Raw genomic sequence first — 27,566 nt, 5'->3', positions numbered from 1 at the left:
AATTATGTTTTGACTTTTTGTTTTGCATTAAAATAGCCCCTTGGGGGATTTCACTGTCAGAAAAATATGGAGATGAATGCAACTTAAAAAATTTTTTGCGAAAAAATTTTTAAAAATAAAAAAAAAAACAAATTATCTTTTTTGATTTGCTTCAGAAAATAAACGTTATAAAATTGAGAAAAAAAATTTTGATTAAAAATTTTAGGTTTATCCATTCCTGGGTCAAGAAAATCCTTGCCACATTCTTGGCAACATTCACTTTGCTCCACGCATTTTCCATTATTTGCCAGAACTTGATACGAGCATTTCGTATCATCAACGCAGGCGAACTCGCAATCTTCTTTTTCCAAGCATTTTTCCAGTGGGCAGAACCATCCGGTCCCCAGTCCTTCGCAGTCGAAAATGCACTCTGCAACGTGGGAGCAAATTTTAGAAATCGGGCATTTGAGGTCTTTGAAGTCTTCACAGAAAAAATCCGCAGGACAAGTGAGGCCTGACAAATCTGTTTTCAAGTCGATAGGTGTTGAGCAATCAGCATAGCTTGCACAGAATCCAGAAAGTGCATCAGGACTAGCGCAAGTTGTGCAAGGGCAATCAAGGCAACTGTAAAATCCGTTCGTTTTCGCCGAGACAACTGCTCCAGTCTTTTTGCAGATGCATTCGTAGCCGTCACCGATTCGTTCATCGAGATTCTTGCACTCTGTCGTGAATTCTTCGCAAAGATGACTCCCTGTTTCGCACTCGTTTATATCTAGACAAGTTTGTCCGTCGTAGCCAAGCTGGTAGCGAACGCCATCAAAGTCCGGCGGACAGCCGCAGCGGAAAAATGGCGATTTGTATTCATTTTCGCAAGAATCACTGCAACCGGCAATGTCGCTGCAGGCATCATAAGCAGGACAAGTTTCCAAATCCTTCGTGGCTGGATCTCCATCAGGATCCGGATCAGCTAACGAGCCATCGGGGCATCTGCATTCTGATTTTTCTGGCTCGGTTGCGACGCAATCGTCCAAATTCTTGCAGTTTGTTATTTTTTCACTGACGCCCATGCAAATCACTGTGTTCCAGGAAGCAGGAGGGTTCGTCATGTCCATCCAAGTCCAGCCGGCGCCTTGCGTACTCGACAAATAGAAAGCGTTTCCATTCGAAATCTCAACGAACGCTGCTGACGCTGAGGCCGCCGTGTTCGATCCAAAGAAATTCGTGTAGCCGTTTGTTTCGTTTCCCGGGGTGAGCGCTTTCAACTGCCCTGGTGGGAAGAACTTACCGCTTGTTGTTGTTGTGTGAGTGTGAGTTAAACCAATGACGGCAAAGACAGTATCAGCAGCGCTGACAGCTTCGACGGACTCAACGACTTTTCTCCAAAACTCTTCTTGCTCAGCTTTAAAGGGATAGATGAGCTCTTTGCCATCGATTTGACATGCTGCCCGTGCTGCGTCTACTGAACTAAAAGTCCCCGAAGACTTTTTGATCGCAGACCATGTAAACTGTTGAATAGGGTGCTCATCGTCTTCGATGTTGTAGTATCCTTCTTGAAGCGTATCTCCATTGAGGACGATTTCGTAGCCATACATTGCCAAGCTCGCCGGTTTTGCATCAGCAGCGCAGATTTCGCGGTCGATTCCGGGGATGATCACTTGCCCGGGCTGGTAATTTCCGCTCAAATAGGGGACATGGACGCATTCTTTCCAGTGGATCTTGAGTTCCGCGATACTTATTTCAGCATGCTCGAATTTGAGGGTAAGAGAGTTTGCAACGATTGCTCCGGAAGCGAATCGGATTTCGAAAGTGAAGACGTCATCAGTTGGAATCAACGAGGAGATAAGGGTTTCGGTGTAAGTTCCATCTGATTCAAGCACATAGTAGTACCCTTTTATACTTTCAAGGGAGAATCCGTTTGATTTTGCATTGGAATTGTCAGCATGTGCTGAATCAAATCGAGGTAAACCAATGTAGTCTTCGGATAGTTGAATCGTTATTTTTTCAAAAATGACTAAGACAAAGTCAGCGTCCCAATCTACATCTGTAACAGCTTCCGGGTCAATGAATCGGAATTTGAGCTCGTTGTTGTAGTCTTCGCCGCATGGTTCATCGAATGTAAAGGCGGTATTTTGATCATTATCGAACATTTTGTTCAGATCCGCGATGTCAAAGTCGCCAAAGATTTTCATTTGAACATCAACTCGAGTATCCGGATTTAAATTTGTGTCCAAAGATGCTTGATACTCGAACCAAACAGAGTCAGAATTGGCCCCTGAAAGCGTATTTGTCCACAAATCAGCAGGTGGGACTGACGGAAATTGATCCATTGTTCCTTCGCCGTTCCATATGATATCTTTATAAAGATTTTCCCTCTGAAAAGCGCAGACATCTGGAATTTCTGGCTCACATGGTTTAAATGATATCGTCAAGCAATGTTCTCTACTTTCTGATCCTTGGATGGCAGGTTCACAGATGCCGCACAGCTTGTGGGTCTGGGAAAGTTGATCTTCTACTGGAGACCAGGTACAAATTGCTCCACCATCGCCGTCCGGCTGCGGGCAAATCATATTGTACGGCTTTTTCGTCCACCGAGCTGATCTAATTCTTGAATAATACCGTGCTTCGTAAGTCAAGACTCCCTTCCAAGGAATGATAATAGAATTCTTCGGCGCGTCACCCGCCTCGTTCAGTTCATAAACAACAGAGTCGTCAACTCCTGGCGACGGATCAATCCAGGCGGCACCGATAGTACAGCCTGCCTGAAATACAGAGCATCCGCCTGGCGGTCGTTGGATGTAGTATTGACTTGTTGCAGAAGATGCCGGGATCGTTCGGCATGTATCGGTGTCCAAATTGTACAGAAGAAGCCCTTCATCAGTAGTTTTCTTATCCAAAGAGCAAGGTTCAGCTTTCTTGTTGACTTTTGATCCGTCTCTGTAATACATTTTTGCTTTGCTATCGACAGTGATGCCGAGCAAAATTTCTTCTGTATCAGGAAGTTGAGTTAGGAATTCTATCTCTTCTTCCGTTCTTGGTGCGAAAATCTCTCTACCTGGGGATAAAAGGCCCTCTATATCGTCAACTGGTGTAGGACCAAGGACTTCACAGTCTGCTTCTAGAACAGGAGTGTTGTAGCAAGCCATGTCATCAGTATACGTCGGCTTGGAGCAAATAATTTTTGCCACTGTACTAGCACAATTCGTAGCAAGGTGGCAGCTTTCCATTGAGTCATCGGCGATATTTGCCGGGTCATACTTTATTCTGACGCATGCTCTTTCGTTGGGATCGCTGGTCGTTGAGTCAGTAAAACTGCTTGCTGAAGTGCATCTTGTATTGAAGTCAGTTCCCGTTATTGCAGAATTGTCATATGGATCTAACAAATCAGCGCCTTGATGAGATCGAGCTCTTACATAAATTTCTTCGCCGAAACTTTTGAACCAAAGAAGCTCTTCTTCTGTCCTCGGCATCGCTATTTCCATACCGGCTTGTTTGCAGTACGCCTCTCCCTCAAAGTATGTCATTGGTTTCGCTGCAATAGCACAAGAGCTTGGCGGAATCGCATTGCAATCAAGAAGTGGATGTGTGCAAATGAATGGCTTCGTCGTGTCCATGTGTTGGTCGAGCATACAATCAACTCCGAAACCCATACTCATTGCAGAAACGTAGACTTTTTCAACATTATCGGAAAACGCTGGATTTTGGCAAGTAGTGGACCAACCAGCTCCTGAAAAAATTAGTCCACCGGTGTTCATGTCGATTATATCGTCGCCAACTGCAACTGCATTCAACCAATAATCTTGCCATGGATATTCATCAATTAGACTCAAATCAGCAGAATTTTGAGGAGAAAAAAGAGCTCCGCCATTTTCTTCGCAAAATGCTTTTGCATCTGCATATGTTTTCCAGGCAGCTGATGGAGCACAAAGACCATCGAAGCTTGGATCTTTGAGAATATGGCTCTCATCTACTGTTCCGTCTTCTATGATCGCCATGAAAACAAGTGGCATCGAGGATTTCGGCTTGAACTCATCGTGATTTCCGGCTACAATGTGTTCGTACCACCTATCATAGTATGGATCAACCGGGTCAATATTTGGATCGTATTCGTAGTCTTCAACCTGAATCGCCAACGGACGCGCTCGATCACAATTACCACCATTACAGCTGTCTTTCGTCGGGTCGTACCCAATTACACAGCCCCCTCGATCAGTTGCCCAGAAAAAAGCCCCGTCGCTGTAATCAGAAATCGTCTCAAAAGCGAGCTCGCTGGCTTCATAAGCTGTCGACCATCGGCACTTAACACTATCGCCATCGGCGTCTTCTGGACTCAGATCGAAATAGACAGTGCCGCAGCCGGCTTTCGCTCGCCAGTCGCAGGGTGTTTTGAAAGTTGGCGGATTGTTGTCGATCTCGAGAATATGTGCTGAGTATTGCCAAACTCTTTTGCCCCAAGGCGTGTGGACAGACATTCCATGTAAGCACTGACCGGTTGTGTAGGTGAACGATTTCTGATCGTAGCCCCAGCCGAGATTAGGAGGAGCGCAAAGAAATCTAGCATTTTTGTTTACAACTCCATTTGAGTCAGGTGTTGGGACTTTATCCTGCCAGAAAGAACACTGACCAGACGAATCAATGTAAATGAGATTTGGGTAACCTGCTATTATTGTCGTCGTTCCCGTTGATGTCATTCCCGATGTTGTTGGTTCCGCCGTAGTACCCGGTTCTTCTGTCGTCGTTGTAGTACTCGTAGTAGTCGTTGTCGTACTCGTTGTAGTCGTCGTACTCGTTGTAGTGGTCGTAGTTGAACAGTCGAATTGAGTCTCATCACAACATCCAGCTGTATTCGACGCATCAGGCCATCCGCAAGTGCCGCTAATAGCAGTCAATGGAATAAAGACAGTTCCAGGACCGCATTCCTTCACAACAGTACCGCCGACCACATTTTGATGATCGCAATGATAAAACTTTTGGCAAACTGGGTGCGGAGTATGAGCGTTGTCCGGCAAATTATTATCCACACAATGAGTCGGATTCGTATGTTCGGGTTCATTTCGGACTATTCTTGTGCTTGTTTGAGAGCACAGGCTCGATGTGTCTGCATTATTTTCTATCCAAATGTCTTGATTAGATGTCTTCGCGAGATGCTTGATGTATCTCATTTCTTCAACCGTTGTCGGACCCCATTTAGTTGCCCCTTTTCTCTTCGTGTCGCACAGACGAACTGCATCATCCACAGTCAGGGAATTCTGCAAATCCCAAACTGCATCAAAAATATTTCTGTCCATTTTGAATTCAAAACTTCCGGCTCCCCACCAATTGTGCATCTTTTGCGCATTCTCTTTCGTGTAGACTTCTTTGATTTCAAAGAGTGCTGGTTCCACGTGACCTGGTCGATTGACGCTCTGAAGTGGTGGCTCGCACTCGGAGCCAGGAGATTGAGCGAATTTCTCTTCGTCAGGATATGCGCTCTCCACATCGAAGTTCCAAAAGGGCATGAAGTACTCTCCAATCGCCTGGTCAGCTGTGATCTTTCCGATTCTCGTCACATCGGGCCAAGCGTCTTTTCGCCCCTTTGTCATCGTCATTTCTACGAGTTCTCCGTTGATGGAGCATTCTTGTTGCCACCCGAGCTTCGAGTCGGAGTATTTATCGCCCTTCGAGATCGTGCCGAATGTTTTACTCTTCCCGAGACATTGGCTACGGAAAATTCTGAACATTGGATTCTGCGGGGTAAATCCTTCTTCTTTCTTGAACTGAATACTTGCGCCTCGATATCGATGCTTCATCATGTCGCTGTACTGATTATTCGGCTTGCATTTTCCGCTGAATGGTGAATAGGTTCTTGCGAACGAGCGTGCAGTAAGATTTGTTGAGGCGATGTTGAAGAACTGATCGGCGCTGTTGAAGATAGGAAGCTCTCTAGAAGTAGCGATGACAACTTTCGGCGCGTTGGGATCCGCTGGTTCTTCTGGAGTTTCTGGCGCTGGATCGGGAATGACTTCAGTCGGCGGGCCGGTGAAAACATCTCCCAAATTATTGTACGAGCAAGTTGTTTCGGTTTGATCTAACTCAGCGCAAATGAAGTAATGGAGCTCCGAGCAATCGACGTTTTCCGAACAACCTTTGTCTTCTCTGATTGTTGCGCAGGATCCGTGTGTTACTGGATCTTCACAGAATGTCCCGTCACTAAATTCCGTTGTAGCAGCGTCAGCAGCGATGCCCGAGGAGTAAAGATATCGTGTTGGACTGGTTGATGTATCCGCGTTGACGCCGATCCAGACTTCGTAGGGCTGGTTCATCAGGAAGCTTACATCTTCCTCTGTGCGGGGCATAAAAAGCTTAAGATTGAACGCTTCGCAGTGGGCTTTCGCATCAGCAAATGTCTTCTTTAGAGGACATCCATCGGCGTTGCAGTCCGTAGAATTCGCAATTTCGGATATTTCGCAGTGAAAAGGCCCTTCGTCTGGTACTGGACCAGCTTCATATCCACAACATTTCGTTGGATCTGTGTGGCAAGCCGCATCCATGCACATTGTTCTATGTTTATCACTGCTCTTATCGCAGTCGTCAGCAAAGCATTTTAAGACTCCACCCTCTGGTTCCAAATAGAAACATTTCCCATCAGCAGCTGAAGCAGCTTGACAGAGCTCGACTATTTTCGAATCGGCAGGCGGGGCGGGTTGTCCAGTTATGGTCTGATACTCAACTGCGTCGCCTTCGACGAACTTGAGGTCAATCCAGACGTCATTCGAAGAATGGAAATCGATCTGTTCTTGCGTTTCTGGAAGCCAAAGCGTTTGGGAACCCGAGCATAAGGCTGCTGCGTCGACAGCTTTTTTTACACTTGTATCTTTGACGCAATTTGCTGTTATAGGTTTCCGATCTATTTAGAAAAATAGAACAATTAATATATAAAAATGAACTACACGACGACTAAACGCATCACTTTCTTGTTTCATAGCGATCTTGAACCCAGCCTAAAGCATGAATTTCGGTAAAAAGCGAAAGAAGTATCAAAAATCTCTTTTCTCTCATCTTCTACGATAGGAAAAATTCGGAGTCTTAGATCGTTTTTATGTGGCGAACATCAGATATCGTCTCGAAAACGCCGATTTTTAGAAAGAACCTTGTTCCGTCATGCATCGTTACTCGAAGATATTGACTTATCATTCTGATTTGCGGGAAAATAACGAGATGCGAGGTATGGTCGAATATCTTACTGAACAAACCTGCAGTTTTATCGAAGAAAGCTCCCTAATTACTTTTAATTGTTGATTGCTTATAGCAAGAAGAAATCGTTTATCGTGATCAAAGTGAGCTACCGACAAGTTCAAACCGTAAAAGTATGCGCTCGCGGTTAATAATTCGCGCTGCTTATCAGCATTAGCCTCCGACATCTTTTTCTAGCGCCACCAATTAATTCTGACATCTTGTTTAATCCAGCTGCTTTTTTCGAGCTCTCTCACTCACTCAATCCTAGAAAGCGTTTTTTGATCTTGAGAAAGAAAAACATGAAAGTAAATAGTTTTTCCTTATTTTTGCTTGCTCAGGTCATAGCGGCAGAGACCAAAGAAGAATTACTTGAAGAGTATAAGAGGAAAAATCCAGAACTGCATAATCAGATGCGCGGGTCCACGGGATTCAATGTTTTTAATTTTGACGGCGAGCCGACGGAACAACCCCCGAAAAATCGCGAAAAGGGAGAGGTAACATTTTCATAATTTGATATAAAAAAGCTAAAAAGCTAATAGATAGCAAGATAATCTTCTTTTAAATTTTGTACAACAACATCGAGTCCGAAAAACTAAACAAAAAATATTTTGTAGGTTTTGTTCTTGCGAGATTCTTCAAATTCTTCATCAGAAAATGCGACTGAAAATCTTCCGGAAATTCGTGGCAATCTCCAGTCCAGTTCTAAAGCCTGTTTATTATCTTCTTTTCTTGTGATTCTGCTATCAATAAACATTCTATTCTGAGAAAACTTTGAATGAAAGAAAAAAAAAAGTTCAAAAAAAAATCTCAAAAGCCACATTTCTTGTCAGCAAAACGGGTTTTTCTGACACCTTGCGGCTCGCGAAATTATAAAAACCCCACTTCACTCAGAGCTATAGATTATTTAACAAATGAAGATTTTAAGTTCTTTGATTTTCACATTTTCATTAGCGCAGTTTCCCGGAGAATGTCCTCCTCTCCGACAATATTTTCGAATGGGTAGTTCTGTGAGGCATTATTGCACGAATGATAGAAAGTGTTCGCTAAAATGCTCAAATGGGATTAGAGAAGGTGATCCAGAGTCCGTCAGCTGCAAAGGTGAGACTCAGTCTTTCATTTAAAATCTTTTAATGTCGTCGTTTTAAGATGGAAGCTGGAATGCTCTCCCAAGAACGAAGATTTACTGCAACTCGGCGAAAATTCAACCTCCGAAAAAAGTCCCCCCAAAGACTCCTTTGTTTCCAAAAGAGCCCGAAACTAGACCTTTCCTCTCGTCCTTCTCTAATTTAATCATCGCTGAAGGAACACCAGATGTTGTCAAAGAAGCAAGTGGTCTGGCCTTTGGACCTCTGACGGATTGCGGACCAGTTTTGGAACATTTCAGTTTTCCAAAAGGATCTTTGGCGAGATGTTCGAATAATCTGTGCAAGGTCGAGTGCTCTGCAGGGAGAATCCCAAAACCAAAAATCATCAAGTGCATTAAAAAGACTTCGAAATTTTGGCCGAGGTAGTTTTTGACCAAAAATTATTTCTCTACTTTCTTTCAGGCCAAACTCGGAAATATCTTGCTCATCTCCAAACAAGGCGCCACATAAATTTCCGAGCAAAAAACCAGCAAAACGCCCACTTCCTGCGAAGATTCCAAGTAAACTTGAGAAACCATCACCTTGCGGAACGATTGAAAACAGCGAAATTACCTTGGGAGAAGGCGTGGGAGCAATTTGCAATCCCTTCGGATGTCAATTTAGGAAATGATTTCAAAGTTTTACTTTTCAACGAAAAGGTTTCAATTTGTTATTTTCATAAAGATGTGAGACTGGCTCGCCAAATATGAAGAGCGTCAGGTGTTTCATGCGAAAGAAGAGATTTGTTCCAAAGAAAGAGAAAATCTTCTGTCAACCCTAAAAATCTCATCTTTCCTGATTGACTCTGATACAACCTATCGACGTTAATGAAAATTCATTAAATTTAAATCATCAGATCGCACGTTTTTTTCTCATCCAAGGGTTTCTCTCAAGTCCTAGCTGCTTTGATCGTAATCGTCTTTGACTTTCAAATCGAAGCCGAGCTGTTCACTCAAGATGTGCACTTGGTCCAGAGGGTGGGCATATTAATCATTTGATGGCCGTCATAAATTGTTTTAAACAATATTTGCCAAACAGATAACACTCTTATGGCGCCGTTTTTCTGAAAAATTTTCGGAAAAGTTTTGCCTTTGTCGAGCGTTTTGGTTTCCCACTCAACTTTCGAAAGAGCATATCTAGAAAAGCTTTTATTCGAGAAGCAGATAAAGGGCGGTCTCAACCCTAGAGTCCAGACTTGAAAGAGTTCACCCTTCCAGATTGACATCCAGTTTTCGACAGAGTCAAAACTTGTGTTTGCTTTGCGATTCTATAAAACTGTCAAATCTGCTTTCCAAGCACCCTGATTCAGGCTTTTTAAACAAGTTTCCGAGTCAGACATTGCTTCTTTTCAATTCATACAATCCTCAAGTCCTGCTTTTGCTGTTGATTTTATGCTAGAAAGCGCGAAGAAACGGTTTTTTTCTTTGGATTTTGATGTTTATATTTGCGTAGTACGAGAGCGAATATAAGAAATTCTGAGGCAGAGTGGGAGCAGACATCAGTATGAACAGGTACGATTGGGCTCTTGAACCACAGTGGCAGTTGAAATTGCAGATAATCAAATGAACGCTTGAATAACACAAGGGGAGGGGGATCGAGAGAGTCGGTGATAAGGGGAGTCAGTGGAGGGGAATCAGACTAGTTGCGCTTGGCGTGGTCGACGCGAATTTGACGGCCGTTGAAGTCGTGTCCGTTGAGACTGTCGATCGCCGCTTGGCAGGAGGACTCTTCAGCGAACTCGCAAAAGCCCATTCCTAAAGTTAGCTTGTGAGACTTTCGAAGAAAAGAAGAAGTCTTACCTCTGGATCGGCCGGTTTCTCGGTCAACGAGGATTCTGAATTTGACGACTTGGCCGTGAGCGCTGAAAAGTTCGGAGAGTTCGTGTTCTTGCGCGCTCCAGGGGAGATTTCCGACAAAGACGGAAGGGCCGTTCGATCGGGCGCCGCCGCCGCCTCCTCCGCCACCAGAGTAGCCGCCTCGGCCACCACCGCGTCCGCCGCTGAGAAAAGAGGATAAACCACCGCCGCCGCCGTAGGATCCGCCACCACCGTATCCTCCGCCGCCACGGTCGCCTCCGTAGCTTCGGCCGCCACCGCCATAGCCGCCACCACCGCCGCCGTAGCTTCCACCGCCGCCGCCATAGCCGCCTCCGCCACCGTAGCCGCCGCCACCACCGCCGTAGCCGCCCTGGTCACCTCCGTACGACATATCTGATAATTGAAAAGGGTAATTCCAGGTTATAAAACAGATATACGGGGGCAAGGTTATCTAGACCAGGTTCTGTGAAGCCTAACAGAAAAGACGCGTTGCGGCTTTTTGAAAAACGAAGCCGCTAAGTGGCTAGGCGATATTGCTAAAGGTATCAACCTTCAAGTAATTTTGAAGCCGCTTTGCGGCTTCGTTTATGAAAAGCCGCTGCACAGATATTCAGTTAGGCTCTTCAAAACCTGACACAGGTTTTCTAAACAAATTGCCCAGCAGGTAACAGAGGAAAAACGCTCTTTTAGAGAGTCCTAAAAATGACTAGAGTCTTCAGTTTCTTTTCATTCTCTTGAAAAACAAAAATTTTTCTGGATTTTGAAACAGGTTCGGAAAAGTCGGAAAAGTGGAAACACACGAGCTTGAGAGCTCGGCGAATCAGATTGGCGAATCTCTTTCTGGCTCAGAACGAACCAATTCTTTTATGACTCATAATTAAGAATCTAGGGACTTTTTCTCCGAATTTAGAATTTTCGGCAAAATAAAAAATCGAGCTTGAATAACAGTAATTAACACAAATCACAGATTTCTCACAAAATTAGTGCTAAAAAATATATTCACGAAAATTTTTTTCTAATTTTTAAAACGCTTGAACTTCTTATTTTTCCTCACTTTTCGCTTCTCAAGAATTTTAGAAAGAAAAAAGGGATTGAATAATTGCGCCCTGGGCGTAGGCGAACTTCGATCTGACCAGTCGTGGGGCGATTCTTTTCTTCCGCCAAAATTTGCTTTCTCAACGAAATTACTACTCAGCGAAAATTGGCAATGAAAGAAGAGGATTAGAAAATAAGAGGAAAAATATTCGAAGAAAAGAATTTATGAAAATAAGAACTAAGAAATGAGCGACGCAGAAAGGTAAGAAAAAAAATATTGTAAACAATTTCATAATAGGAAAAAATGCATTTTTCTTCATTTTATTTAATTTTTCTTCCTGATTTTTCAAGAAGGGACCATTTTAAAGGGCAAAATCCTCTGAAATGTCCCCAATATAGCGGAGTTTTCAGTACAAATCGTTGAGAAAACATCAAAAACGTTAAGTTGGCACCATTTCGGAGGATTTTCCCGTTAGAATTGCCCCCTTTTTTACAAAGCCCGGAAGTCATGAAGAAAGATGATTCTTTTTTTCCTGGAATAATCGCACTTTCTCATGATCAGATGAGTTGAGTTGAATTTTGCACTTTCTTTCGCGAAAAATCTCTTGAATTATTCGTTTCATTTTGTTTATTTCTTTAGAAAATACTCTTTTTCGTCAAAAATTGGTTTTTTATAATGAAGGAGCGCAATTTTGTTCGCGCAAATTTTAAAAAGCCATATCCGCCGCGAAATTGCTCTAAATCTAAGTATTCTAGCGATGAACCAGATTCCCAGCAGCTGGACCCGTATTCGGACGATTCGGATAGCCAGAATCGCCGTCAAGCGCGATTTACCTGCACCCTTTTGAATCTTTCGAAACGGCACAAGCATCAAACGCTGAAAGAACACATCAGAAATGAGTACAAGAAGTATGGAACTGTCAAGAATGTGATTTTGGACGACAAAGAAGACAACCGAGTGGCGGTGGTTTTCTTGAGCGAGAAAAGAGAAGTCAGAAGAGCTTGCGAAGCCACTGATGGAAGATACCTTTTCAATGCGATTTTGGACGTTTATGATTCGTCCGAAAGTGATAGACAGTAAGTTGCAGTATAAAGATGGTTGGAAAAGCATCGAAATGTCGGTTGAACAACGAGTTTTTTCAGGATTTTGGGTTACTTTTCGTGAAATAGCTTTTTTTACGAGAGTAAAACTTTAACAGATTTAAATGCGCGTTCTTTGCATCAAACATCGAACAATTGTCTTCGAAATCAGGCTTTATCCCGGGTAATTATCCGGTAAAATGGCTTTTTTGCATCAGACTGCGCGTTTGCTCATCAAAACTCGAAATCTGATAGCTTCCAAAAGGAGTCGATACGTTTTCCATATCGAGCCTTCTAGTAGCTTGTCAGAACTTCGATAGTATCAGATACTCATTGCTGTCTATCATTTGCCCGCTCTGATTCTTCGAATACATATAAAATTATATTTGTCGAGTATGATTTTTCATTATGGTTTCTCCATTTCAGAAAACTTTAATTAATTTTAGGTTCATAAAAGATGAAATTAAAAATCTTCACTTGAGGCAAATTTTCGTAAAAAATTTTTTCATGCTCAGAAGAAAGAGCAGAAAATTCTGAGTCGACTTAGCTAGGTTTGACCTAAAAATTTTGACTTTATGACGTCACAAATTACGAAATAAAGTCCGAATTTGGGCATTTTGGGTAAATTTTGGGGCCACTTTTTAGGGGGTTTCTATTGGATTTATTGGACGTTATTGGACTATTTATTGGGATCAAAATTTTTTATTCAAATCAACGAACCAGATTTTTATTTTTTTCGAAAAAAACAATGAAAAAGTTGTCTTTCCAAGAAATTTAAACCCCTTCTTATCTCACCCACCTCTAACCGTTAGAGTCTAACGATATTATAGCGAATTCCCGTTCTTCTCCTCCCGAACTCTCTTCATCGGAAACTTGGAAAAAGTGACAACTTACGAAGACCTGAAGCGCCAGTTCTTCAAATACGGCAAAATCCTGAAAATCGACTTGAAAAAGATCAACGGAGTAACTCGCTACGCCTTCGTTCAATTCGCCAAGCTGGACGACGCCAGACTTGCTGTCCATCGCATGCAACGAGAAAAACTAGGAAAAAACATCGTCGCGACTTGCTACGCCAGAAGCATTAAGAGCCAAGTGCTTTGGTTCTCTGGCTCATTGCCGCATCGAGGTCACGATATTGATCCAGAATATGGGGAGCAGTTCTTCAGACGAGTTTTTGAACAGTTTGGCACTGTGAGAAGCTTGATTCTAGACAGGCAAGGGTTCATCAAAGCTTTAATTTTAGCTGTTATAAGGACTTCTTTGCTCCCTTAATAGCTGAATGCCGAAAAAACTCTCATTGAACTCTAGAATAGACGTAGTCCCAAGCAGAGCCAAATTCTTGTCGCGTATTCGGACGTAGTTGGGTCCAACAAAGCCTACATCGAGTTCAAAGAAAACCGTCGAAAATTGACGAATTCCCGCTGGTCCTGCGACTTTGCTTCCGAAGAGCTAGTTCAATCCGTAACTGATGATATGCACAAGAATAACGTCCTTTCCCGCTCGGAAATCATCAACCACTGGGGAGATATCATCGCCAAGTTGAAAAAAGCGCAAGAAGACGACGAGTTCCGAATGATTGGGAGCGACTACGAGTACCGCAAGTACACAAAGCTCTCGGAGCGAATCGATCGAGACAACTCGGCGGAGCGAAAGCGATACAGGTCACGTGACTCACGTTCTCGTTCCAGAGAGCGTTACCGTTCAAAGAGATCGCGTTCCCGCTCCCGTGGTCGGGATTCGCCGAGAAGAAAGAAGTCAAAAGGGACCGTCTCGTTCGGAAGAGTTCATTCCCCACAAAGCCCGCGAGGAAGAAGAGGCGATCGGCGACGCGGATCGTCATCCACATCGTCTTCTTCCTATTCCCGTTCGCGTTCACGCTCGCCCGATAGCGGCAGAAGCAGAAAGAAGATGAAGAAGTCGAAGAAATCGCGCTACGAGCGAAAGAAAAAGCGCTCCAGCAGAGAAAGGAAGAAGTACCGCGAGCGTCGGGGACGCAGTGAATCGAAAACGAGCACGAGCGACAGTTCCTCAGATAGATCGACGTCGACGGATCGCTCATCGAGTAGGAAAAGAATGATGGACTTGTCCGAGGCTCAGTTGGAGCAAATGCGTAAGAACATTTCCCAGGAAATTCAAACAAAACACAACAAACCGCCGTTCGACTCTTCGGCCAGCGCAACTGCCGGTGCCGGTTCCTACAATCCTAAAGTAACAATCGACAATGATCACTTCAAAAACACGGAAAGAGGAGAAGCCATCCAATCCGAATCCAAAAGAGTCACTTCCACCACTGCCACAGGAAACGTCGTCGTCACCAAGAGTAACAAGCCGATCGAGCTCGCCGTCCCACACAAGCTACCGCTGCCATCACAAAAAGTACTCGACGAAATGCTCGGCGCAAAGAAGAATACTTCCCGTCCGACTTCGCCGGTCAAAACGCATAAAGTTGCAGATGATACTTCTGTCAAGAAGCTCTTGGACAGACGCCAGTTGAAGGTTATTTCAAAACTATTTTCGATTGTTAACTAATCAAACTTTCAGGATGAGGATTCGAACGCTACATCTAATCAAGATGAAGAAGAAAAACTAAAACACGCGGCTCTGACGAGTAAGAAAAGTGCGCCGATTGTGCTTCCAGTGCTTCCAGTTCCAGCAAGCGCGAGTACTCCGGCTCAGAAGCCAAAGAAGCCTGGGCAAGATCATGCTCAGACTTCCCCAGTTCTTTCTAGCTCACGGGAAAAGCCGAGGGAGGAAACTTTGATGAGCCCGAAGCGCAGCAATCCACAGCAACAAGTGCCGACCAGTGGATATTCTGGTGCGGCGATGGGAAAACATGGCAAAAAGAAACAGTAAGTTTTCGAATAGCTATAGGAATATTCCCGACAATTTAATCTTACGTCAATCTCAATCACTCAACCGTAATTGATGACGGATTTAATGAGAATGGATAAGTTAATTAGGCAATATATAAAAAAATTAAGGCAACATAATAAGCCGGTTTTTGGAACACTAAACCTAATTTAATTCACTCTAAAAAAGAAAAAGAAAAACTTAAAAAACGAAATGTTCAAACTAAAAGATCCGAGAAAGCGCAAGTTCTCAAAGTATGATGATGACCTTTATTTAATAAGATTCTATAGAATATATTTTTATTTTAGAATGGCCCAAAAGGCAAACACCTCTCTTCAAAATGGCAATTCACACAGCAGCAACGCAGCAGCAGAAATGCAGGAAAAAGAAGCCAGAAAGCGAAAAGAAGAGCAAAAGAAAAAAGAGCTTCAAGAGGCGAAGAAAAAGCCGCAAGCACAGCCTGCCAATCCGAAGAAGTCATTTTTGCTGCGAGCTGGGCCAAAGAAAAAGTTCTTGGAGGACCCGATGCGAGCTATTGGCGATGAAGACTACGACGACTTCCGGAAGGAGATCTTGCAGCTGCTGAGTGAAGTAAGGCAGGAGGCTGAGCATCTTCCGGAGGCAGACGAGCCCTACATTCCAGGTAACTTGAAAATTATCCAACGGGTATAAAAACTCGATTCTAGTTCTGCAAAAAACGCCCCCACGCGAAAACCCGTCCCTGGAGCACCTCTTCGAATGCAACAACACATGTAACTATCCCACCATCAACTGCCGTTAAACTCACTTTCTAGGGACTCCAACGCCCCATCGAGAGTACGCTGACGCTTCGGGCAGCTCTGGGGAAACTAGAAAGCTTCCGTTCGGGGCTCGCATCACCAAGAAAAACACTTCCGGAAGCGGCGTGATGGAACAGGCGAAAGTTCAAACTTACCTGCAGCGAATCATCAAGCCCGAGGAGTTCTTGATCGACTCGAATGTCAAGCGTTGGGACATCTTCGAAGAGGACAGGAAGAGGATTGAGAAATCACCTTGGATGAGTGCAGATGTCACGACAGAGTCGCCATTTGTCGATAAACCAGGTGAGAAATCGTTGAAAACGGGTTGGTTTTTATCTTTTTTTAGGCGTTTTCGACTTCTACCAGGACTGGAACAGCTCGATTCAAACTGATCTCGAGCACTTATCCGCCGCTGTTAATGAAGTCCTTGGTATCGGCGTCCAACAGCCTGTTCAAAACAATACGGAGATCCCAGCGGAGAAGATGGAACAGGAATTGTTTCTTCCTAAAGAAGAGCCATTCCCATCCGCTTCGAACAACGGAACTGACACTGGAACCTCGAAAACCGAGCCGATGGAAGACTCTTCTGTCAACGGAGAAATGGTCAAAATAGAACTAGAAGATGTCGAAAACGAGAGTGAAAAACTCAAGATGATGCAACACGGATCAGAGCGACGCGCCTCCACCAAGAGCGAAAAAGAGCACAAAAAGGAAAAGAAAGAGCGAAGCAGAGAGCGCAAAAAGAGCCGTAAGACCAGCTCTGACGTCGAAGGAGCAGAACGAAAGCACAAAGAAAAGAAACAAACAAGCGCCTCGCCAAGTCGCAAGATCTCCGCTTCTTCACAAGAATCCGCCGCACATTCTAGCTCTCCGACTAGTGAAATCCTCTCACCGAAGCCATCATCTGAGCCGCTGGACATCCACGAAGTCGACAAGACGAATCAGTCTGTTCGAGAACGCATGGAAGATATGATGCGACGCAAGACAAAGTCCGGCTCGAGCAAGAAAAAATCTGGCAAGTATCGAAGAGCCAGCGTTCCGGAAAATGACGACGAAGGAAACGCGATCGTCAACGATGCGGTGAAAAACCTCTCTTTCGAAGACAAGAACGAGGCGAAAGAAACCGAGGAAGATCAAAAATCGGATCCGAAGGATGACTGTGACAGGAACGCAGAGCTAGACGCGGCCCTTGCGGGGCTGGAGGAAGACTACGAAGCGCCGAAAAGAAAGCGGAAACTGTCATCTCGCCTGAGAAGCCGTTTGAGCCCAAGTTACCGCCGGCCAAAGTCGTCAGAGACGACCAAAAAGCTACCGAAATCAAAGAAAACCTCGTTGTCATCCCCAAGCCAGCTCAGCCAGAGACTCCAACGAAGAAGAGCGAGCCGCTGTTTAGTCCAGCTCCAGCTGATCTTCCCGAAAACCTTTTTAGAAAACGTTTCAAATTACAAGAACGTCGACCATCTTTTAAATCTGAAGCAGCTCCGGAACCAGTCAAGAAAACTGAAATAAAGGCTGAACCTCAACAACTGCCAGAACCATCTGTTGTTGCTCCACCGGCTCCAGTCACGACTGCTGCTCCTGTCATTGATGAACCTAAAGTTAAAATTGAAGCGAAACCTCAAGAAAGAAATACATCTCCCTTCAGAGCAAATCAAGCTGCTCCAAAACTTAGTTCTCCCGTCAAAGGTAGATAGACTTGAGCAATCAGAAACATGAGCAATCGGAATATATTTTGAAAGCGCGCGATTGAGCTCTTACAATCGTGCTTGTAAAGCAGGAGAAACTAATATTCATCATTCAGTATCACTCCCGGATCGAAGACACAGCCAGTCAGAGCTTATCAAGTCGGATTTGTTAGAAAGAGTAGAGAGAAAACTTTCAACTGCTTCTGGAACCAGCGAAATCAGCAACGCTTCCAACTCCGGCTTTTCGACCCCTGTTCAAATTCAACTTCCCAACAACTCAAAGGTACCCTTTTCTTACCTGGATTTACCTGATATCTTGCTTCTTTAGCTGGAGACGATTGTTCCGCCTGCTTCGAAGCGGTACACTCCTGGGCCGATCAGATTAGCGGGTGCTTCTACGACGCTTCATCCGACTCAGAAGCCGACGGGAATCATGACCATTCAGCAGCCGACGATTCAGACGATTCAACCAACTGCCCTCTCTCCTCGACTTACTGCTGTCATGGTACTCATTCTCCGTTTATTTTCCCTGACTCTCATCCTTTTAAGGTTCCCCGGCCAGTTATCTTGACACCAAGCACTCCTGCTTCTCTTCCACAGGGAACGCTTCGTCCAAACATGCCGCTGACTACTCAAGCGCAGATCATTACTGGCCCGAGAATGACCACAAGCTCTTCTGCCTCTCAGCAGGTCATTATCCAGCGACCAGTGGCGATGCAATCCGGCACAGTCATCAACGCACAGCAGGTTGGGCAAGGCCAAAAGACCGCTCAAGTCGTATCGAACTTCATCGCGCCGCAGTCATTTGGAACTGTTAGAATGTATCAACCCATTGGCCAAGGGCGTCAAGGTAAATTAAAGTTCCTCTTATGCCTCTTGAACTTTCTATTCTAGTGCTCGTGAACCTCCCACCATCTGCGCACTCGGGTTATGTTGCTCAAAAGGTATCTTTATCGCAAGTCATTTCCCAGCTCATATTCTTTCCCAGCCGGTGCAAAAGCCAGAGCCCGTTAAGACGGAGAAGAAATCGGAAGAAGCAGAAAAGCCTCCGCCTCAGCCGCAAATTCTCTCCTACTCGACAGGTGGAGCTTCTCGCGTCCCTGTCAGCCGCGTTCCAGAGCAAACAGTGCATGTGCAGGCGGGCCAACGGCTACCAATGCCACCCTTTATTTCCCAACAGCCGCAGCAATCTATGAGACCGCTTTCTGTCAACGATCGTGCGCAACTTCTTGAACGGTAAATTTTCTTCTTAAATCGAAACAGGTTACTCACAAGAAATACTAGTCATAAATTGCTCTGGCAAGGATATTTGAATATCAAGAACGACACAGCCACCGTTCATCTTAATTTGATTCATGGAAACGCAGACGTTCCGATGGAATTTCTGCCACGAGACAGAGATGCAACTGGTCAGGCACAGCAGAACCGAATGGGGACGCTCAAGATTGTTCAAAGAATGCGGCTTGAACCCAACCAGGTTAGTTTAGAAATTATATTCCGGTGAAGGCGTTATCCGGCTTCTTTTTAAAGAAGCCGAGGTTTTGGAACCTGTGTAAAAACCTGAGCTGGGGTTTGAGGGCTTATTATCAAACAGGAATCTGACTCAGGTTTTATTCAGAGGTTTCTCGTCCCAGATTGGAGGATCAATGATTTTTATACCCATTTTTAGCTGGAAAAAGTGGCTGAACAAATCGAAAAGAGTTCCACTTGCTGTACAATGGTCGCCCTTCCATGCGGCACTGACGAACGCGACGTACATTTGCAAACCGAGGCACTGCGGAAAAAGTTCATCGAGTACTTGACCGAGAAGCGCTCGGCCGGAATCGTCAACGTCGCCGGCGGACGCAGCTCTCACATTTTGCACATTTTCCCTCCTTGCGAGTTCACTACCAACACTCTCCGTCGCTTGGCGCCGCGCTTCCTCGAAATGGTTCATCACTTGCCGATGCTGCTCGTCGTCATCGCTCCTCAATGAATACGACAAGAACGTGGTGCAATAGTTTCATTATGTGTTTTCTGTCAGATCATTCACACTCATTCGTTTTCACTTGAAAGTTCAAGAGGCTTTTTGCCTCCGTGAAAAAACTCCCTCGTCCAAAAAAGTTGTTGTCCAGAAGAAAAAAATTGCTATTTCTATTTATCCTGACAATAAAGCCCACGAGCGAATTCATTAAAAATCGTGTTTTACTGTAAGAAGTTATAACTGTTACAGTAGAAAGTTCGTCTATCAGTTCTGTTATATAAGCTACCCACCTTTGCTTTTTCAATATTTGCATTTTCGAAAAGAGTAAACCAACAAGACAGGGCAAAATTTAGCGACCGCTCGAAAACAGAACTTTTAAATAAGAACCATGTTGAGGTCTATTTTAGGCAGATCACTTAGAGTTTCAGTGCCAAAGAGAGCCGAGTCAGAGGCTGTCGGAGCATGGGGAGAGATTTACGGGCCCGAGCATTTGCAAATGCAGGATTCGCTCAGGAAGATAATCGAGCAGGATATTAACCCGAATGTGCCAGAGTGGGAAAAAGCGGGCCAATACCCAGGTAAAAATCAGCAAGATGATCTATCTTACGTTTCTAGCGCACGAGGTTATGAAAAAACTCGGCTCAGCTGGTTTCCTCGGCACTTCTCATCCAGAAGAATACGGCGGAATGGGACTTGACTACTCCTACACTGTTGCCGTTTCTGAAACTCTTGGGGAGATTAAATGCGGAGGTATTCCAATGTCGATCGGGGTTCAATTCGAAATGGCTACCCCGGCGCTTGGAAAATTTGGTAGTGAGACGGTCTGCGAAGAGTTTTGAGACCTTCTATTGCTGGAGACAAGGTACATTTGTAATCTACGGAAGCATTTAGCTAGCGTGTCATTTAGGTTGCATGTTTGGGTGTTTCTGAAGTCCACGCTGGCTCCGATGTCGCTCAAATCAAGACGACAGCCAAGTCCGATGGAGACGATTACATTATCAATGGCCAAAAAATGTGGATCACAAACGGCCTCCAGGTAAATCAGATGAAGAAAACCTGCGTTTTGACCTTTTCTTAGGCTGATTGGATCTGTCTCTTGGCAAACACTTCTGATGGACCAGTTCACAAATCGAAGTCGCTGATTTGCGTGCCAATGGATCTTCCTGGTGAGAGCTCTATTCGCTCTGATTTCGATTATTTTTTATTTCAGGCGTCGTTCGAGCAAAGAAAATTGAAAAAATTGGAATGTGGTCTTCCGACACCGCCCAGCTCTGGTTCGAAGACGTCCGAGTTCCGAAGAAATACATTATCGGAGAAGAAGGATCAGGATTCATGTACCAGATGATTCAATTCCAACAGGAGCGAATCTTCGGAATGGCTTCTGCCATCGCTGGAATCGAAGCCTGCATCAACGACACAATCGATTACACAAGGGAAAGACAGGTTTTCGGAAAATCGGTCTTGGACAATCAGTACATTCATTTCCAACTCGCTGAGTTACAGGTACAACTTTTCTAAGAGACGGATCGATAAATATGATTTTAGACCGAAGTAGAAATGCTCCGCGCTCTCTTGTACCGAGTAACTGCGATGTACTGCAACGGCGAAGACGCGACAAAACTAGCCTCGATGGGAAAACTCAAGACCGGCCGACTAATCCGAGAAGTCTCCGACAAATGTCTTCAAATGTGGGGAGGAATGGGCTTCACTCTCGAAAACCCAGTTGCGCAGCAATATCGAGACGGAAGATTGGTTTCGATCGGAGGAGGCGCTGACGAAATCATGCTTCAGATTATCTGCAAACTTATGAATATCTTGCCGAAAGGAACGAAACTTGTTTGAGTTCTGACAATCAGGAAAATAAATTATTGATCCACAGACCGACATATTTGAAAACCAGTTCAAAAGAAAAATTTTCAATTTTGATTTTTGTAGTTTCAATCGCACTATCTATATTTTCAGCGTTCATAAAACAGCATTTTTCAAGTTCATTCTTCACAAATCTTCGCAATCTTCATTATCTTCATGCGCAACTAAAATGGCGAGGCGGTTCAAAAAGAAGTATTGCGATGGAAAGTACCTTTCTTTCACTTTTTCCAGCGAGACCAGTCAGTTTTTCATTCTCCAACTCCAGCTCTTGAACCTTCAATTTCAGCTCATCGATTTCAGAAGTCTGATCTTGCACTTGACTTTTAAGATCGACGAGCTCTTGTTTTTGGAAGGACAGAACTCTTCGCGCTTTCGACTCGGCCTTCTTTTGAGTTTCTTCCTTTTCCTTTTCTCCGAGCTTTGCCTTCAGAGTTTCTTTTTCATTCTGACTTTCCGAAAGTTGCTTTTTCAAATCTTCTTCAAGGGCGGACTGTTCTTGTTGCTTTTCTTTCAGTATCTTTGATCTTTGCTCAGCATATTTTTTGCCGTAAAATATTATCAGTCATAAAATTTATGACTTTCCTTTCTAAGATTTCTTAAAAGAAAGATGAGCCTATCCTGAACTCCTTTTTTCAAGATTGCATTTTCCGCTTCAATCTCCGTCTCTTTTCTCTTGTGCTTCATTCTGTACTTCTCCGCTTCCTCACTTATCATCAGCGTCGCTTTCTGTCGCTCGAATTTCTTCTGTAAAGAAAGAAGGTCCATTCTTTGATTGTTCAGTTGAGTCTTCAAAATTTTTTCCTCATTTTGACTTTCCAAAAGTTGTTTCTTCAACTCAACTTCGCGGACGCACTTTTGTTGTTGCTCTTCGTTCAATTTCTAAGCTTTTTGGTCAACAAAATTTACTCGAAATAATCTGTAATTCTTTGGCTTTGGGAATGATCTGTGGCTTAGAAACTTTAAGAAAAAGTTGAGCCTATCCTGAATCTCTTTTTTGAGGCTTGCATTTTGCGCTTCAATATTCGTTTCCTTGTACTTTGCCGCTCTTGAATTCTCCTTCAGCTGATTTTGCAGATTAACGATTTTTTTCTTTGATTCACTTAGAAGATCCACGTGATTCAGGTGATCTCCTTTTGATTCCATTGCATCTTTGAGAGCACTTCGGAGATCTCGAATTATCGCGTCCTTATTTTTGCCGATCATTTCCGTCTTCATTTTTGAATCCACTTTGTAAGATTGCAGTTTGTTGTTCAGATCCGAAATTTCCAAATCCTTCTTCTTTAATTTTTCCATCAGCTCGTCGTATTTCTTCTGAAGAAGGCTATTACTTTTGCTTTGATTCTCAATTTTTGTCTTCCGCTCTTCCATTATTCTCGTAAGCTTTTCAATTTTCGCTTTTGATGGGTCATTTTCTGCAAGTTGCTTTTTAGCCTTCGTTTTCTCTATTTTCTTCTGCTTCTTTTGCAAAGAATCAAGATGCATTCGTTGAATATTTATTTTCGTCTTCTGCTTTTCCACAATCTTCTTTAACTCCTCTATTTTTGACTCTGTCGCCATCTTCAATAAGACTTTTTAAAAGTTCTTTAAGGGACCTGGGCGAGCAGCGCTTAGCCAAACTTCACGCGCTCGCCGTTCTTCTTAGAAATAAGATTTTATGAAATTTCTTTTTGTAAATTATATCTCCAAATCTTCAGCTTTCTTTTCCGATTCTTAGTTTTTCTCTATCATTCTCGGTTGATGAGCTAGCGAGAAGAAGAGAAGCCCAACTTCAAAAGGCATCAAGTCTTGCAAACTAAATTTTTTCCTCATGAAACTAGCACCATTGAAAAGAGCGTTAAATTCTGAACAGATCCCACTCCATCAGCTAAACTAAATCTGTACATACTGGAGATAGAGGCCAGACAAACAAGATAACTTAGCGCCCGCGCAGCGGGAATCATGTCCAGGAAGCCCAAAATAGCTAAATCGGAGCGTCCAGCCGCGCCGCGACCAGCTGCGCGCGCTAAGTAATTTTCTTAATCTGGCCTTACACGCCAATAAGTACGGACTTAGTTTAGCTGATGGAGTGGGATCTGTTCAGAATTTAACGCTCTTTTCAATGGTGCTAGTTTCATGAGGAAAAAATTTAGTTTGCAAGACTTGATGCCTTTTGAAGTTGGGCTTCTCTTCTTCTCGCTAGCTCATCAACCGAGAATGATAGAGAAAAACTAAGAATCGGAAAAGAAAGCTGAAGATTTGGAGATATAATTTACAAAAAGAAATTTCAAAAAATCTTATTTCTAAGAAGAACGGCGAGCGCGTGAAGTTTGGCTCAGCGCTGCTCGCCCAGGTCCCTTAATAAAAAATACTTTTTGATTGAAAAATGAAAAAGAAAGATTTCTCGAATTCTTATTCCTGAAAAAATCACAAAAAAAAACTATCTGCAAAATCTTCTCTCCGATCCTGAGCGTGAATGAATTTCCTTTTCCGAAGAGACCGGCTTCGGTGAAATCTAGAGGATTCCTCGACTGCTGATTTGCGAAAGGTTTTTTCGAGCACTTGTGATTCATCAAAACTGGTCAATTCATCAAAATATGCGTTTTTTTAATTCATGTTTTTGTGAATATATTTGTCTTGGCAGGAATTTTTAAAGAATAAATAAGCTGAGTATAAATGGTAAAACGATTAATACATAAATTTTGGAAATAAATAAATTTGTGGAAGATGACGAGCGGGCTGGAGAAAATGATCTTCGTTTTCTCTTCTTTGATTGCGATTTGATGGCAAAGTCATCAATCAAACTTTTGTCGTCTTTAGATAAGAAGCTTCAAACTGGGGAAAATTGTTGAACTGAGCTCTGCAACCTGTGTGAACAACCTGCAACCTGAGTCAGGATCTAAACCGTAGCGGCTTTTGCTCAAACATTTTCCAGACCTCAGGTTTTTCACACAGGTTGCCGCGCCAATCTGTTGAGTGAAGACTTTCCTATATTTTCTGCCGTCAAGCTTGATCTCATGTTTCACAATGATATTTACAGGCTGGGTCTGATCGTCAGGCCAGTACCGCGTTAAACTCTCTTAAAAGATTTTGATCGATCATCGATCATAATTACTACAAACCTTTTATCTGGGTTCTGCTGCCGGTTCTGGAGTCGAGAATAAAAAATTCTTCTTTTTTCACAAAATTAAAAAATTGATCGCGGCAATTTTCGTCGAAAAGGATTTCGTAAAAACCGTCTTTTTCTTCGAAAGAAAGAAGATGGCATTTTTGCTTTTTGCAGGCGAATTTGACGCTTTTGGTTTAAGAAAATGACTGAAGTTTTTTTTCTTTTAAAATATTTTCATAATTTCAACCGAATTTTTAAACCAAACCTTTCAGTACAATCACCTAAAATCTCTCCAGAACCATAAGCCAGATATTTATAACAAAGTCCCTGTTTTCTAGGAAGCCAAAGATCAAACGGAAAGATCCTTGCGTGCTTTTCAAGAAGACTTCCTCCAATGACCAGGCAAAATTTCTCAGCTTCTTGATACGGTAAAGATTCGTAGTAATCGACTTCGAAAATCGAATTGAGTGAGTCTAATCTGACGTCTCCGCTTCCATCGCCACATCCACTGTTATGGATTGATAAAAAAAAGACTGAAGGCCTGACTCAGGCCGCCTGAGCTCAGCAGCCAGTGGAGTAAACCTGAGTCAGGTTCTCAAGTTCCCTCGAAAAGGGCAATCCATTCCTGAAATCAACTGACATGCTAAGCCATCAACCTTCTTTTCGAAAAGTCTCTTTTTCATAAAATCTATGAAAGTGCAATGAAGAAAAGATGGAAAACAGAAATTGTTAAAACTCTGGCTTTGAAGCGGATTTAATTTGAGGTCGAAAGCTGCAGCATTTAATTTTGCCGATGTTAATGGCTAGAATCAATCATGAAATGGCGCAATTAAAGTTGCCTAAGTGCCCAAGCATTAACTTCCTTTTGGCGCGTCATGGGATCAATGGGATCATCAAATATCGAGAAAACAAATCGAGTTCTTATTGTTTTTGAAAGAAGACTTGACGTAAAATTATTTCGCATGCACTCAGAAATTAGGAAATATTAATTGTTCTGATGCCAAATTTCGTGGGAAAAGGGCATCTGTCTTGGGAAGTTTGTAAGTGCCGGCACTTGATGATTTCACTTCTTCGGAATACAAGATGAAGGTAAGTGCATCAGAGATTGAGAACAAAAATGCGAGAAGAAAATTTATTTTTGGCTTGTTTTAAAATTAATCTTGAAAGTAAAAATCTCTTTTTCAGGTTTTCGCGTCCGTTATCGCCGCCGCCTGCGCCCGATCCACCATGATCATTGGTGGCGACAAGGTCGAGCCCAACTCTGAGCCCTACATCCTCTCCATGCAGCGATTCGGCTCTCACTTCTGCGGCGCTACCCTCGTCTCCATGAGCTACGGTGTCTGCGCTGCTCACTGCACCTACGATCCCGCCACCGTCACCGCTCTTGCCGGCGCCCACAACAAGGCCGTCAGCGAGCCCACTCAGCAGCGAAAGCAGTTGAACAAGTTCCTCCGAAACCCCGACTACCGACCACTCCTGATCGCCAACGACATCGCCATCGTCGGATGGGCTACTCCCATGGAACCAACTGCCTACGTTGTCCCACTCCCAATCCCCGCCAAGGCCACTTCTGAATGGCTCCAAAACGGATGGGGCGTCCGAGTCTGCGGCTGGGGCAACATCGCTTACCCACAGACCAACTACCCCAACGAGCTCTACTGCGTCGACACCAGCATCGTCGATGTCGCCACCTGCAACTCCCGAGAAGCCTACAACGGTTCCATCCTTCCCGGCATGTTCTGCGCCGGCGAATGGCCAACTGGAGGCAAGGACGCTTGCCAGGGTGATTCCGGCGGACCAGTTACCCTCATGATCGATGGAGTCAACCACGTCATTGGTGCCACTTCCTGGGGACAGGGCTGCGCTCTCCCTGGATACCCAGGTGTCTACACTGATGTCGCCTACTACCGAGACTTCGTCGAGCAGGAGACTGACCTTTAAACTCATTCGATTCTGCAATAAAATACAAACAAACATTATGTTAATCTTTGACGTTTAAGGGGGTGGTGGTCGAGAATTAGGATTTTTTCAACCTAAAAAACTCAATTTTTACGAAAAAAATTTTTTTTGTTCTCAACCTTAACAAGTTAGAAAGGGTTAAAATTATGTGGGCGGCTTGGTTTTAGAAAAAAATTTCAAGGAAAAAATGACGAAATCGAGCGTCAAAGTCGACCTAAAATCGCGTTTTTAGCCATTTTTTAGTCGACATTTTCCGATTTTTGGCTATTTTTGGCCAGTTTTTGAAGCCGATTTGCCTGAAACGTAATTTTGACGATAGAAATAGATTGTCCCACAAAATATGTTATTTCATTGAATAACTGTAAGTTAAGGCAGAAAATTAAAAATCATTATATAATTCTCCACCACCACCCCCTCAAGCAAGATCTGAGCGACATTTGAACGAGATTTAAATATAAAGGCAAAGTTTTTCGCCTCATTCACCTCTTCTTACTAAATACTCAAATAAATCTTCTCAATCAGATCAGTCTGCGCAAATTTGGGCGTAGCTTCAGATTCTAGAACGAAACAAAGGAGCTTTTCAATACTCGGCGTTGGCGACAGTAAATAATCAGTTCTTATTATTGAAATCGGGGCTATTGTCAGTTCTATTAGTTCTATGACTTGTTGCTGATTTTACGTCTGAGACGGAAAGATGAAGAACATTTAGAATAAAATTGATGAATTTTTGAAAGTCAGAAACGGTGAAATAATTCAAGTCGTCTTATCAGTAGTGGAGTTAAAGTAGAAAGATGAAGAAACAAGACAATGTAAAAAATGAGAAAATCGGAAGAAAGAGACTCGAATTTGAGAAAGGATTAAAAATAAAACATCTTTTTTTTTGAATATTTTAATATGTAAAAATATATTATTTTCTCAATGAAAAATAAATCTATAAAAATCCAACTCTGAGCATTTCTGACAATGATTGTCACAGCCGGCCACTACATCGCCCGTCAAAATCTCAACTTCACCATCACAGTAATGACCGATCCTCCAGCCGAAGAATTCACCCCTGTTTGCTCCTCAGAAGATATCTCCGGTCCTGAAATTTCGCCGAATTCTTCAGATATCTTTAACGAAAGAAAAA

At 43.4% G+C, this 27,566-nt stretch overlaps 5 protein-coding genes and 1 long non-coding RNA gene across 7 annotated transcripts; 4 read left to right on the top strand and 2 right to left on the bottom strand.

Moving 5' to 3' along the window:
- The first annotated feature begins 8,110 nt into the window (after positions 1–8,110).
- Positions 8,111–9,007, top strand: LOC145706167 (uncharacterized). Its single transcript, XM_081783688.1, has 3 exons — positions 8,111–8,289; positions 8,338–8,698; positions 8,739–9,007. Exons 1-3 carry the CDS (start codon positions 8,187–8,189, stop codon positions 8,944–8,946), a joined length of 672 nt encoding a protein of 223 aa, XP_081639814.1. The 5' UTR covers positions 8,111–8,186; the 3' UTR covers positions 8,947–9,007.
- Positions 9,008–9,733: 726 nt separating this feature from the next.
- LOC145706169 (uncharacterized) lies at positions 9,734–10,538 on the bottom strand. Its single transcript, XM_081783691.1, has 2 exons — positions 10,115–10,538; positions 9,734–10,069 (listed from the first exon to the last, which is right to left on the bottom strand). The coding sequence occupies exons 1-2, from the start codon at positions 10,521–10,523 to the stop codon at positions 9,954–9,956; spliced, it is 525 nt and encodes a 174-aa protein (XP_081639817.1). The 5' UTR covers positions 10,524–10,538; the 3' UTR covers positions 9,734–9,953.
- A 589-nt stretch (positions 10,539–11,127) lies between these two features.
- Positions 11,128–18,249, top strand: LOC145706158 (uncharacterized). 2 transcript variants are annotated; one of them, XM_081783682.1, is made up of 12 exons: positions 11,128–11,429; positions 11,924–12,244; positions 13,078–13,467; positions 13,567–14,743; positions 14,789–15,096; positions 15,406–15,740; positions 15,784–15,849; positions 15,892–16,179; positions 16,223–17,562; positions 17,678–17,844; positions 17,890–18,066; positions 18,111–18,249. In XM_081783682.1, exons 1-9 carry the CDS (start codon positions 11,413–11,415, stop codon positions 17,383–17,385), a joined length of 4,065 nt encoding a protein of 1,354 aa, XP_081639808.1. In that variant the 5' UTR covers positions 11,128–11,412; the 3' UTR covers positions 17,386–17,562; positions 17,678–17,844; positions 17,890–18,066; positions 18,111–18,249. The 2 variants fall into 2 exon arrangements, with proteins under 2 accessions (XP_081639808.1, XP_081639807.1); XM_081783681.1 differs by having other exon boundaries at positions 11,130–11,429; positions 13,078–13,461; positions 13,561–14,743.
- Positions 18,250–19,899: 1,650 nt separating this feature from the next.
- On the top strand, positions 19,900–21,404 carry LOC145706163 (putative acyl-CoA dehydrogenase 6). The gene is given in 7 exon segments (XM_081783685.1): positions 19,900–20,102; positions 20,140–20,358; positions 20,361–20,386; positions 20,432–20,560; positions 20,603–20,690; positions 20,735–21,027; positions 21,070–21,404. Coding segments are annotated over 7 exon segments (1,242 nt in total). The 5' UTR covers positions 19,900–19,912; the 3' UTR covers positions 21,367–21,404.
- A 2,938-nt stretch (positions 21,405–24,342) lies between these two features.
- Positions 24,343–24,968, bottom strand: LOC145706171 (uncharacterized). Its single transcript, XR_014134657.1, has 3 exons — positions 24,744–24,968; positions 24,492–24,664; positions 24,343–24,448 (listed from the first exon to the last, which is right to left on the bottom strand). It is a non-coding gene; the product is annotated as an uncharacterized LOC145706171 (long non-coding RNA).
- A 561-nt stretch (positions 24,969–25,529) lies between these two features.
- LOC145706166 (trypsin-3-like) lies at positions 25,530–26,455 on the top strand. The gene is made up of 2 exons (XM_081783687.1): positions 25,530–25,567; positions 25,664–26,455. Exons 1-2 carry the CDS (start codon positions 25,562–25,564, stop codon positions 26,417–26,419), a joined length of 762 nt encoding a protein of 253 aa, XP_081639813.1. The 5' UTR covers positions 25,530–25,561; the 3' UTR covers positions 26,420–26,455.
- Positions 26,456–27,566: the final 1,111 nt, after the last annotated feature.

Source organism: Oikopleura dioica, chromosome PAR (assembly GCF_907165135.1).
Source record: "Oikopleura dioica chromosome PAR, OKI2018_I68_1.0, whole genome shotgun sequence".
Classification (NCBI taxonomy): domain Eukaryota; kingdom Metazoa; phylum Chordata; class Appendicularia; order Copelata; family Oikopleuridae; genus Oikopleura; species Oikopleura dioica.
Note: the sequence above shows the minus strand (reverse complement) of the source record. Positions and strands in the feature narration are given on the sequence as shown.